General features: G+C 42.3%; 1 protein-coding gene across 13 annotated transcripts in view; it reads left to right on the plus strand.

Moving 5' to 3' along the window:
- The window catches only part of CACNA1B (calcium voltage-gated channel subunit alpha1 B), a 311,813-nt gene that overhangs the window by 236,941 nt on the left and 61,957 nt on the right, over positions 1–12,915 (plus strand). For all 13 annotated transcript variants that reach the window (XM_074846045.1, XM_074846033.1, XM_074846035.1 and 10 more), the window contains 4 exons: positions 6,799–6,895; positions 8,872–9,032; positions 10,191–10,328; positions 11,230–11,431. In XM_074846045.1, the coding sequence (XP_074702146.1) occupies positions 6,799–6,895; positions 8,872–9,032; positions 10,191–10,328; positions 11,230–11,431 (598 nt within the window). The remainder of the gene's footprint in view (positions 1–6,798; positions 6,896–8,871; positions 9,033–10,190; positions 10,329–11,229; positions 11,432–12,915) is intronic.

A 12,915-nucleotide genomic window follows, 5' to 3' on the forward strand; every position in this document is an offset into this window, starting at 1 on the left:
TTCTCTTTGAACAAGATTTTCTTTTGGACAAGTTATGGATTTGGATTAAAATGAATAACTTTTAATCTTTCTGAGTAATTTTGTGCTCAGGTTTTCTATTGCTTGTATTGGGCCATGAATATCTAACAGCACCTCATCAGCCTCTAAATAAATTACTTGTGCATCCCCTGACTGTGCTTCATAACAGTGTGCCCCAAGCTCCTTCTATTTTACATTCTCTTTGAGTAAGTATTGAGCAGGGATTTACAGAAAGCAAATGCGTAAAACCTGCCTGCCTATTTACTGTCTCCCAGATTAAAGTGAGTCAAACCTATTTCTGAGACATGGAAAAATTTTAATTTCTTCTGTGATTTTTATTAAGACTGTAACCTCTGCTACATGTCCATGTTTCAACAGGCAGTGAGTGTTGACTTCCAATTCAGGGAATACTTGCAGTATCTCTGGTCTGACCTGAGAGCAGGAAATCCAGTCACTCATAGGAGATGACTTGCTCTCTGTTCCCACTAGTTGAGTTATAAATACTAACACGTCTCAGACTGCTCAGATGAAAATTGGGTAGATAGTTATGTCCTTAGCTCAGCGGCATTGTTTGGTTAAATCACACGGACGCACCAAGCCTGCTGAAATTTGATAATCCTGAAAACGAGCTTTTGGAGAATAAACTGGGTAATCTTCATTGTTTTGTTAGTGGGCTTTTTCCAGCAAACACTACAGTCCTGTCACTCATCATCAGTGTCACTGTAAAAATGTATTTAATGTGGCTGTTAGCAGTTTCTGTTTGCAAGAATACATGATTGCCACTCAGTGGGTGTGATTTAATTCATGCATGTTCTTGACCTCATCGGTGTCCAGTGAAGGTGATGGGAATCAACTTCGTGCTGAATAGACACGTCGCTGAAAACTTAGGAAAAACAGAGCTCCCTGAAATGCTTCCATCTAGAATATTAGAACAGCCTATGTTTGTTTAGGCATACAAGATGGTATCAGTCATTGCTGCAAGGTTCATAAAATCCATCTCAGCCTCTCAAACCAGCTATCAGTCTACTTTCTGCCTGTGGCTCTTTAGAAGCTACTCTGTGCTTGACTGTAGTTTTTTAAAAAAAAAAAAAAAATTATTAAAACAAGGCCCCCAGTGAGATGCTAGAAACATTAATAATACTGATGATGATGATAATAAAATAATATCTTCTGTTTAGCAATTCTGTTTAGCAATTTTCAAAGAGAAATTCCTTTCTTTTTCTAGAGATAAACATGCCACAAACATTACAGACATGTTTTAGTCTTTAGGGAAATAGAAGTAGAGGATCTTAAAGCAAGCTAGCAAATTTTCCATCAAAATTTATCAGCCCCAGGTGTAAAATGTACTTGCTCAATAGAAATAGCTGAAGAATAGCAGCAAGAGATTGCATTTTTACATTTTCAACAACAGAAAGGTGGCTGAGATGCACAGAATTTCACATTGCTCTTCACAAAAGCGAACAGCATTTGCCAAACAACCAAGGTTGTTACCTCCCAGTGTCAGGAGGATGAAGGTGTATTTGCCCTGTCTGCTTGTCAGTCAGAGGGCTGATGCACCGTGGGGGATGTGTGGGTATGCGCTGTATGGCCAATCTGTTGCTTCCTTGCTTGTTTATTTTTATGAACGTTGAGTTGGTGGGCGTGGGACAGGGGATGGGGTTATCTGCCAGCACATACCTGTATGTGCATGGGATGCACTGTATAGCCTTATGTTTCTGTTTGTCATTGACTCTGCTCTTTCTTTGTCTTCTTCTTGCTGGAATCTCTCTCTAGGAGTTTCATGGGGTAATATGTTATTCCTGTCTCTTGCTGCACTGTTATGCCTGTGAAATGTGTCTACACACACTTGCCACTGTGGAAACAAACCATGTTACACCCATTGCATCGACTCCTTTGTCCCTTTATTACTCATTATTCAGTGAAACGTATTTTCCCTTAACAATCTTCATTCATCCTAATTTTCTTTAGGCAGAGGATAGAAGCAGACTAGAAAGCCAAGTGGACCAGAGAGTCAGAAACCTTGATAAGCAGATATATTTGTACCAAAAAGATTTGAGGGGATGACTTAGTGGATACATCATTAACGTGTGAGTTGCAATTCATGAAAATCTTAATAAGTAGGTTTAAAGAAGCAGTTTTATTCTCTTTCAGAGGACTGCACCTCTAAACTGCATTAGCAATGCTGGAAGCTTCAGGCCTAGTTTTGTGCAGTCTGGGCAATGTGACCCAGCTGGGATTCAGGCTGTCAGCCTCTGACATTGGTGAAAAGTCTTTGACGTGAAAACAGAGTGTAGAGAGCTTTTTGAGAGGTTGGTGGAGCAATTTGTAAAGAAGGAGGTAGCAAAAGTTGCATTTAACCATCTGCAAGGAGGTGGCAGTTTTGTCGTCAGTGTGGTACAGCGCAGATTTGCTTCAGGGACGGAGGGGGAGGCAGAGCTGCATCGTCTCTCACCCCAGTTCCAAGCAGGGCAGGAGCTCGGGTGGGGTCCTCCACAGCAGATAACCCAGAGATGCAATGAAAAGGATGCAAAGAAAGGTCTTTGATGTGGTCCGGCAAACTGGGTACTTGTTTCTTTCTTCTGTCTAGGAAACCAGATCGTTTAGACCCTGGAAGAGGGTGGCTTTGTGTTTGGGCAGAGTTGCATGACCTCACTTACTCTTTGGTGGAGGAATTCACTTTCTTCCTTGAGGATTTCAGGCAATTGCAGAAGGCGGTGACTCCACCCTACTCTGAATATTTGATGACATGACTCTAAGAGGCCCATGTTATGTGAAATCAGAGCTGCTGGCAGGAGCAACAGAAACAAGAAGCTTCCATTTTAAAGAACTATTAATTTTTTAAAGGATCTTTTATTTATTAAAGGAAAAAAAACCCATGCAAAGCTCTTTTAAAGTATTTTTAATGTTTTAAATAAATGAGAAGCAAACTGCCCTAGAAAAAACAGAACTGGCCTAATGCAACAAGAATTGACCTAATGCATTTTATTTCTTCATGGTGGTTTTTTGGGGTTTTTTTTTAAGCCACTGGGCTTCTGTTCATTCTCTGTCTTTATCCTGCTTGCTCTTTTGCAGCTCTTCTGAATTTTGTAGTCGTTATTCTGCAGACACCTAAGATCTTGTCCTTCCATAGAAATTTATTTTTGTTGTGAGAAATATTCTGGTCAAATGTGTGCTTGTATACACCTTTTGACTGAATCCTAGTTCCTTCTGGACCTTTTATTTTGTGGAACATCTGGCTTTGTATTAGAGTGCTGTAAAAACAATATTGGCAGAAGGGGTTCTTAAAAACACCAAAAACAACCCTTCAGGTTTTATTTGACAGGCTGAAATAGTTGCAGAAGATCCATTTAATTAAAATGCAATTTGCATTACTCTAGCTCAGAGTACCAGACCATTGAAAAAGCTTTCTCCTATAGCAGGAACCTTACTGTGACAAGAAATAAGTATTGTTTTTCAGGATTCTGTATATGACTTAGATCATAAATCCCATTAACATTTAATTGGCTCACGCTCTTTATTTGCTTAGGTGCCTGAAAGGAAAAAAAAAAAAAAATCAACCTTTCTTAGTGTCCTTCATTCATGCAGAAGGAATTTTGCAGGACTGGAGCTGTCTGCCCTTCACCTCCAAGCTCTCAGTGCAGTCATCCGCACGCCTCCCCCTGCAAGGGGAAAACAGCTTCTCTCATCGACCCAAGAGGAAGGATTTGCTCTGCCCCACCTATTCACTAGTCCCCAGTAGGTCTGTTTAACCTTTCTAGAAATATTAAGACCACAGAGGTTGTTGCTTCAGGCTTGGAGCCAGCCCTGTGAGACCTGAGCTAGCTCCTTCAGAGCTGAGAAATATCTTTCTCGTCTGAACTTCCCTTCCAGGAGGCCTTAACGGTTGTTATTTAGCACAAATGCATGGCAGCAACAGGGGACATTCAGACTGGACATTAGGAAAAAATTTTTCACAGAAAGAGTGGTCAGACAGTGGAATAGGCTGCCCAGGGAAGGGGTGGAGTCACCATCCCTGGATGTGTTTAAGGGTCATTTGGATGAGATGTTGGGGGATGTGGTGTAGGGGAGAGCTTTGTAGAGTCGGGCTGAGGGTTGGACTCGATGATCCCAAGGGTCTTTTCCAACCTGAATGATTCTGTGATAGTAAATAGGTGTTTAGGTCTCCTGGATTCGGGACCACTGGAAGACACCATGCAGAAATATTCTGTGGTTCTGCTTCAGCCCAGGTGAGGATTGTTGAGGTTTATTACTTTGGTTGCTACCTGCCAGTGGTGGTGCTGCTAAGCTGGGCTCTGTGTGTTAATCTGCAAACCAGAAACGTGGCCACAAGTGATTGGAATATAGTTCTGGGCCAAGGTATCCCATCTCTTTTTTTCTCCTACTGCTCCAACCAAATGTCCCTTAACCCTCTCACCTTCACTCACCTCTCACCTCTACTTTCCTGAGCTCCTACCTCTTCACCTGCTTTGCCCTGGCTTCCTCATCCAGTTAAACCTCAAATGGCTGGGCAACATGGAGCAACCCAAGCGATTTGCTTGGCTTTCTAGAGGGAAGAGGGCAGAGGGAGCAGCAGGGGCAGCCAATGTGACAGGTATGTGCTGGGTGACCATCAGCCATGGGGACAGGCAGGCTAGCTAAGCCAAGTGGTATCTCCTTCCTGGTAACCTATTTCCCCTTCTACTTCCCTCCTGCTGCTGACATCCTCCTCAAGAGGCTGAACAAATTGTTTTGCAGCCAGGGCATTGCTCAGGATCAGACAAATTTGCGTGGGGAGTAGGTGAGCTCCAGTTTGGCTGGCTCAGCTGGAGGCTATGATGACAAGGGGATGGCTGCAGTCACTGTGGCAGAATCACTTCTTGCTAGGAGTTGGTAATTTGAAAGCAAGTATGCAAAGCCAAACATGGGCCAGATCTTCAGTTATGCTAAAACCTGAAGAGAAAGCCAGTAAAAGCTATGTTGGCAGTGTCTGCTTCATCTCGACCAGATTAAAGTGTCTCTAATGGGAATCAAAAATTACTTCATTTAAATATATAATAGTTATTTAGCAGCATTAAATCAGTCCTGTAACTCTGTGAGTATTAGCTCAATCACCTGGATTTACAGCCATGCCAGCAGTCAGGATCCATCTGCAGCTGATTAAAATGGCCCTAAAGCAGCCCTGAAAGAGGAGATAGAGAGAGGATAGGTAAATCTCCATCCTGCTCCCCCTCTTCTCCATTTCTATTAAATTATGTGCAAAGACAACTTTTGCTCAATGTATAAGTCACTGGGATGCAACTCACGGCTTTCCAAAAATTTCTCATGTCTCACTGCTTATTGCATTTCAGGACAACTGCAGTGACTGGTAATTTGAGAAAGAGACCAAAGATGAGACAGGAATGCGAGTTTCTAGGTTGCAGATTCCAGTCCAGTGCTAGGATTGAGTAGTACACTATTAGTACTGAGTTACGAGTCTTTTAGAAGTGGATAGATTGCAAAAAGACACCTTCCAGGGCTGAGCAAGGTCAGCCAGCCATGAAACTGGGTGGTTTGCTCCACTCCTGGTGTTTATCCCTTAGGACAGTGCATAGGGCTGGCTGCATGCGGGAGGGGGGGGAAGCTTTGCAGTCCACTGCCTGCACATCCCTCTTGTGGGTCTCTTGGGTTACTTGTATTTCTATTGCTTTCCCGTTGGAGAAGAGAAATGTTTAGCAAACTGGAAGAGCATAGAATAGGTATATCAGCATCTGTTCAACATGTTATTCATTCACACCTGTGTTACTTCAATACAATCTCAGACCCAAACCTACAGTCATGAATAAAACTCTGTTAAAGATTTTCATCCCATTTTTCACTTCATATGAAATGGAGGGGAATGTCATTGTTTGCTGTTGGGTTGAAAGAAGATGTAACTGTCTTTTTGATTTATTTTGGAAGCGCACGAGGAAAGGAACTCTGTCCTTCCCCTAAAAACCTCTTAATGGTAACAAGAGGAATGGTCTCAAGTCTTGCACTCAGTTTTAACAAAAACTAAAAAAAAAAAAAAAGTGACTTACAGAACCTGCATGCGTAAGTGGGAAGTTGCCCTAGCACTGTTCCAAGCATGTAATATATTGTCATATTACATGTTCCTGCATGGATTTGGTAGCATGTCTTCCAAGAGAGACTCGAGGATGAGGGTACGGACATGGAGTGGCTCTGTCCCTCACCATGAAGGCTCCAGTTCCCTCTGGTCACTGTCTGCTTGTCTAGACACGTTGTCCGTGCCAGAGAAGTGCAAGGAGCACGCAGAGAAACACCCTCCTGTCTCACCCAGGTGCTTGGGAGGGAGGAAAGCCAAGTCTGACTTTCTTAATTCTGATTGGGGCTGGGATGAAGACACTGAGCCTTCTCTCCTGGTGGCTGCAGCCGAGGTGTGCTGCTGCCCTGGATTTGACCATTGCCTAGGTGGGGAGTTGGGGCAGGAAGGTCACCAGTTCCTGGGTGATGCTTGGTGAGTAGCTGGGAAGTGAGCGAAGGCTGGAGAGCGCGTGTGGCCAGATGCTGCAAGGACTATGTCCTGCCCACAGCCTTCCTCCTGTGCGGTGATTAACACGTCTCAAGTGGGCGTTTGTTCATCTGCAGTCCTCACTAGTACTGTCTGCATCCATGGTGAGGATGGCACCCAAAACCTGTAAAAAAAAACCAAACCCAAACCAATTCCACAACCAAAACCACACTGGGTACCTATAGATATTCTAGTTAGTGACCTGAGGACCAAACTATTCCCTCTGTTGTTTTTGTGCCTTTTATCCCTTGCAGAGGAACCAAAGGCAAGGACATCAACACAATCAAGTCATTGCGAGTTCTGCGGGTCCTAAGACCTCTGAAGACTATTAAACGGCTGCCAAAACTAAAGGTTAGAGAATTAACCACAAATGTTTCCTTCTCTGGAGGTCTGCAACTGATCTGAGTGGAAGCTGATGGACTAAACTTAATCCAAGTTATTTCTGTTCCTTTTATTTTGTTGCAATTCATCTCTTTGCCAGATTTATAAAAATAGCTGTGCAGATGTTTAGCAAATGTCGAACACTTGTTTCTTTTGCAAACATGGTGTGCAATATTATGAATTATTGTGAATCCATATTAAAATCAAACTTCTAAAAAAAGAAAAGAAAAAATGCAAATAAATTAAATTGCAGTTTGTAAGTGTGACGCTCTTAGAAATGATATAGGAGAAAAAAGGTTTTGGAGTGTCTGACTTTCCCTAGAGAACTTAACATGAATATTGCAAGATTTTCCACAGTCTGTCTAACGAGAAATGTCACTACTGTATGAGGACTTCTAATCTGTTCGTATTTTCTGTTAAAGAATATATAGTGCGGAGTTTTATAGCAGTACCCTTTCATCTCTAGAATACTGAGTTACAAAGTAAAATAAACATAATGGCCTGTGGTTACTTATTCAACACCACGAATGCTTTGAAATACAGTCAGGACCTGGAAGCAGAGAATGGAAGGAGTTAAAAAATTAAGTAATTTCTGAGTTTTTGGAATTCTTGAATATCTATTATAGAACGTCTTCATGTGGCATCACTGCTTGCAGGCTCTTTTCTGTGAGGGATGGGGGAAAAGCGATGGGTGCTTTTGCAGTGGTGAAACTATGTTTGGCAATTCCTGTTTTCACATAGTGGCACATAAATATCAGGGTCAGCTGTTAGATAGATTTGCTTTTGTCCTTACCTACAATTCGTGCTTAAATAATTATGTTTTCATGCATACTAAGTTTACCTCAAAAGATAAGGAATAGTGATGTTGAACAATGTAGAAAATGGTCATTATTTGCTTAGAAATCTGAAATGTACAGCTCTTAGGTCATAAAACAGTCAACAGGAGCTCAGTCTTACAGCAGGATGCCAAACACTTGCTTTTTATTGAATGTCTTCTTTATTTTTGAGCCATTTTACACAGTAATAGTACCACTTTTAAAGAAGTATTCAGAAATCTTTATGTGAAGCAGAAGTCATATTCATATGGTTTGTCTTCAAAATGATTTCAGTGTTTTTTTTCTCCTGGATGTGGCCTTGTATGCAACAATCAGCAAGATTAATGGGGTGATTAGAGATATTTCCAGTGTTTTAATTCAGGATTTCTGGGTAGCATCAGAAGTGTAATTTTGTGAATTATTCACTTCCATTCAGAGAAACAGGAACGGTATTGTACAAACCCCGTGCTTGGGCAGTAAGACTGCTCAATTTCTATTATTATGACAAACTTCTCAGACTAAAATTAAACTGCAAATTACTTGTAACAATGAATCAGTGACTAACAACCAAATAATAAATGCATTTGAGAACTTCTTTGCAGGGAGTTCAGAAGTGACATATGCTGACTAGATTAGTCACACTTAATTTTGATAGACAGTTCATTAGAAAAAACATTATTCGAAGCATTTGGTTGCTTTGTATCTGGTATATTTTCCTTATTATACAAACAGTTCAAATAACGGTCAACGAGTAAATTATTTGATGAGTTTATACCTATCCACTGGGAATAAATTAAACATAAGTACGTTTTTCTTTTCATAATTGGCCATGGAAATATTTGCTTAGGACTAATATTTATCTCGATGAGCTGTGATTGTCTTTAGAAATTTTATGGGCAGCACCAGAAAATTCTGTGGCACAGCCAAATTAGCCGAGAAAGCAGGAGATGTAGGAAGCCAGTGTCGTTTCTCACAGTGGGAGCACGACTCTTGGTCAAGAACTTGGTGTACAAGCCCATGAAATCATTTGTGGGTTGTAAGTTGGGTAATTACTCCCAAGCGTAGCTAGATGCCAAGATGTTAGATGCACTTTTCTTTCTACCCCTTAACCTTGTTCTCCTCCATCCCCAGGCTGTCTTTGACTGCGTGGTGAATTCCCTGAAGAACGTCCTCAATATCCTCATAGTTTACATGCTATTCATGTTCATTTTTGCCGTTATTGCTGTGCAGCTCTTCAAAGGCAGATTCTTCTACTGCACTGATGAGTCGAAGGAGCTGGAAAAGGACTGCAGGTATGGCCGGGGGCAGGGGCTGGGGGGGGAGCCCGACTTTGCTCTGGCAGCAGTAGCTCCCTTGACTGTCCCAAAGCTGCATCAGCCAGGTATCTGCTGAGCTTGATGAGTCTCCTGTAAGTAAGAGCAATGCTTCAGCACAATTACCCTAGAGGTGAATTTTCCCTTTTGTTGTTTTAATAACTGCATCATTCCTGCCTTTGATTTAGCAAATGCTTACCCAAATGCTTAATGATGCACGGGAGCAGGCTCTTTTTCCCTGGGAGGGCTAGGTGTGATTTTAAGGTAAGGGGTTTTTGAAGGGATGGTGTGACTCCTTTTGCTGCCTGCTGCCTTGATTCTTAGGGCTCATATGAATTAGAAAGACATAATGAATAAATAATTAGAAGTGAGTTGGTAGGAAATTAAAGAGCTCCTAATTAGCTAGAAAAGGGGTCAGTATTTGAATATCTTTAAAAGCCCTGTCACGCTTTGTCTTTTGCAGCAGACTGTCAAGGTGCTTTACTCAACACAACACGTATCTTCCTCACTTGCCTTTTTTCTTGGCACTAAACCACATCCTCAGCATTGCCCAGGTCTGCCTGTGTTACCCCTCCTGGGCCGCCTTGCAGACGCAGGGCATGTCCCTGGTGGGACCGCGTGCACACAGCAGCTGCAGAGGCTGTCACTGCAGTTCTTCCTTGCAACAAAGCAGATATATTACAGAAATAAATGTGAAATTGTAGAAAAATGTAGGTTGGAGGGGAACTCTCCAGATGCCAAGTCCCTCAGCCCCTCAAAGCAGGACACAGTTAGAAGTTAGATCCAACTCTGAAGTAGGAGCCAGAGACTTTTCCGCACCAAGCAGCCCAGTTTTCTGTGGGGTCAGACAATCTGGGAGCCAGCGTGCTGTTAACTGCTGGCTTTGTCTAATGGATGAATGTCCAGCTTACAATTTCTTTCATTTCTAGACCTCAGGTCCAGCTCCCGTGGCTTGAAATGGCTCAAAAGATAGCCTTTACTTCTGTTACAAACCTAGGGGTTGTCTCTTTATTTATCTTTAATACATAGCACAGTTGGACTCTGTTACTGGGGCTTTTCGATGTTCCTCAGTGAGTCATATGAAATGGCTGATTTGGTTTAATTCTCTCATTTGGTCTGAATCTCTGTTTTTCCTAGGGGTCAGTACCTCGATTATGAAAAAAATGAGGTGGAGGCGCAGCCCAGGGAATGGAAAAAATATGAGTTCCACTATGACAACGTTCTCTGGGCTCTTCTCACGCTCTTCACCGTCTCCACAGGCGAAGGGTGGCCAACGTGAGTACCCGGGACTAGCAGGGTCAGTGATCACAGAGGTAGTGGCAGCTTTCCGCAGCTCTGAGTGACACGTAAATGGCACGTGGCCTGTGAGATAAGAATAGTCTTTTATCAGCTAAGCTTTTACTTTCCCTTGTGTGATTATTGGGTGAATGAGCAAACAGGGCTCTGCATTTCTCTTGACGTTCTTCTAAGCTTGCACAGGGATGCTTAGGCAGTTTTCAGTACTTAATAACTTGCTTGCTTCAGTCATTTGGACTTACACACCTTTCTCAGATGTAAAGTTGATAATGGGAATATAAGAAAATAAGGGGAAAAAGTATTGTGACCTATGCTGAAAGTATGCTGTATGTGACAGTCCCAAAATTATGTTTACTATTCAGCATATGACTTTATTTTGGCATGCTTTTCTGCTGGGACATGTGGAGTACAATTCATGCTCAGGGTTTCTCCACAGTAGGCCTTCCCTGTTCTCCACTTTCAGCTATTTCATAAAATAAAGAATAAAACATACAGCATCAGTCTCCCTTCTCCAGTCCCTCACTGTGTTCCACTACTTGGAGATCATCAGCACCTTTCTTTTCCCACCCTTACTTCATCCCTGTTAACCAGAGAAAAGAAGCCAGATCTAACTGTATCCTCTCCCCTTGGCCAGGGGGATAAGTGGATCTGTATGTAGCAAATCTCCATCGTTCTGCAGAATGGTGAAAACAGCAAGGGTTTCCCTGAAAATATCCTCAAGGAAAACTTCTTCCCAGCCATAAAGATGGGAGTGAGTTTGACTTGAGCATACATGGAAAACCCTCCATGCGAGTGAAGGCCAGTGAGTGACTATGAGGGTGTCATTGGTGCTTCACACTGATTTCATTGACTTTTCTTCTCTCTTTGCGCTTGATTGCAGTGTGCTGAAGCACTCGGTGGATGCTACCTACGAGGAACAGGGTCCCAGCCCTGGCTACCGAATGGAAATGTCTATCTTTTATGTGGTGTATTTTGTTGTCTTCCCTTTTTTCTTTGTGAACATCTTTGTGGCGTTAATCATCATCACCTTCCAAGAGCAAGGAGATAAAGTGATGTCAGAGTGCAGCCTTGAGAAAAACGAGGTACCTGCATCTTCTGAATCTGGACTTAGCACCTGGGGGCTCAGAGCACCTCAATACTCTGTTGGAAGCCCACTCCTCGTCTCTGCCGTGATCTGGGGTCTTTAGAGCACTTGTTACCTGAGGGTGTGTGGTGTAGAGACCAAGCAAATTACAGACTGTTTCAGGTTTTGCATAAAAACAAAACCAGGGAGAGCCCCCAAATGCCGCATGTTAGTAAGCACTGTCACACGTCCCCGTGGGCCACACCTCCACTTCAAAGTGAATATAAGCTTGCACGTTAGCTCAAGCATGTAGGTGTGGAAGGAGACAGAAATCTTTGGCCTTTTAGAGGCCAGTCATCAGAGATCAAACTGAACTACAATTGCTACAGCTCCCCAAAGGAGCCCTTCTCTCACCAGGCCAGTTTTGTGCCTGGCTGAGATGATGTCCTCCCAACAGCAGCTGAGAGTAGATGTCTTGGGAAGAGTATAAGACCAGGGCAAGTATGTATGAGGCTGTTCTTTAATGCCCTCACAAATGCCATCATTTTCAGCTCAGGAACCTCCTGAGTTGGACGTGTTTTTTCTTTAGTTAGGGGTGTCTGTGTACTTTTCTTCCATGAATGTATCCGGTTTCCTCCTGAAATCATGCAGATTTTAGCATCCACATCATCCTTTGTCTGGGGTCCCACAGCCTCCATGACCTGTTGTGCAAAGAACCATCTCTTTTCATTTATTTTGAAACTGAAACCTGATTTCTAATTAAAAGAGATTACTTTTTAATCTAATTTATTAATTAGTGCATTGTTTGTCTATATGAACAAAAAGTCCAAAATAAAGCAGAATATTTAGAGACGCTTTACTCACATTATTTTTCAACTAGGCAGAGAATATTTTTGCACTAATTTAAGACTGAATTCTTTTCTAAATCCAAGATGAGAAAATGCTCCAGAATCAAAACTTCTTGTGGGTAGAAATCAATTTTTAATGCAGTTTTATACTCATAATAATGTGAAGAGAAATAGTCAGCTAACGGGGTCTTTGAGAGTTCACCCAGTAATATTTGTTGGATAATTTATTGGTTGAGTACAGTTCACATTTTATGAAATGTTATTAGCTGGACGGGCTTTGCTATGTGTGAGAACATACCTTAGTTTCACAATACTTTTTTTTTAAACACAGATAACATCTTTACCAGTCCTCCAGTTGCTACAGTTACATATCAGGAGGAATTGGCAGAGTGTTTTCTGAAGTGAGGCTGTGGATTTATAACTCTGTTCCCTAAGTGGGAAGGAATTGGGACCAGCCGGGAGCTGAGCTGCAATGGAAGGATGTCTCCTAGGATTGCAGGGGGCCATAGGAGTCTTGTGGGGTTTAATATTTCAGCGAGTGTCCAAAAGTGATTACAATTTGGGGATCCTGTGCTACATTTTACGAGGTAGTCAGTACTCGCATTGTGTATGAGAAACACTTAGAAATACCATCCTCCACTAAATGCTCCACTCT

Source organism: Strix aluco, chromosome 20, assembly GCF_031877795.1.
Source record: "Strix aluco isolate bStrAlu1 chromosome 20, bStrAlu1.hap1, whole genome shotgun sequence".
NCBI lineage: Eukaryota > Metazoa > Chordata > Aves > Strigiformes > Strigidae > Strix > Strix aluco.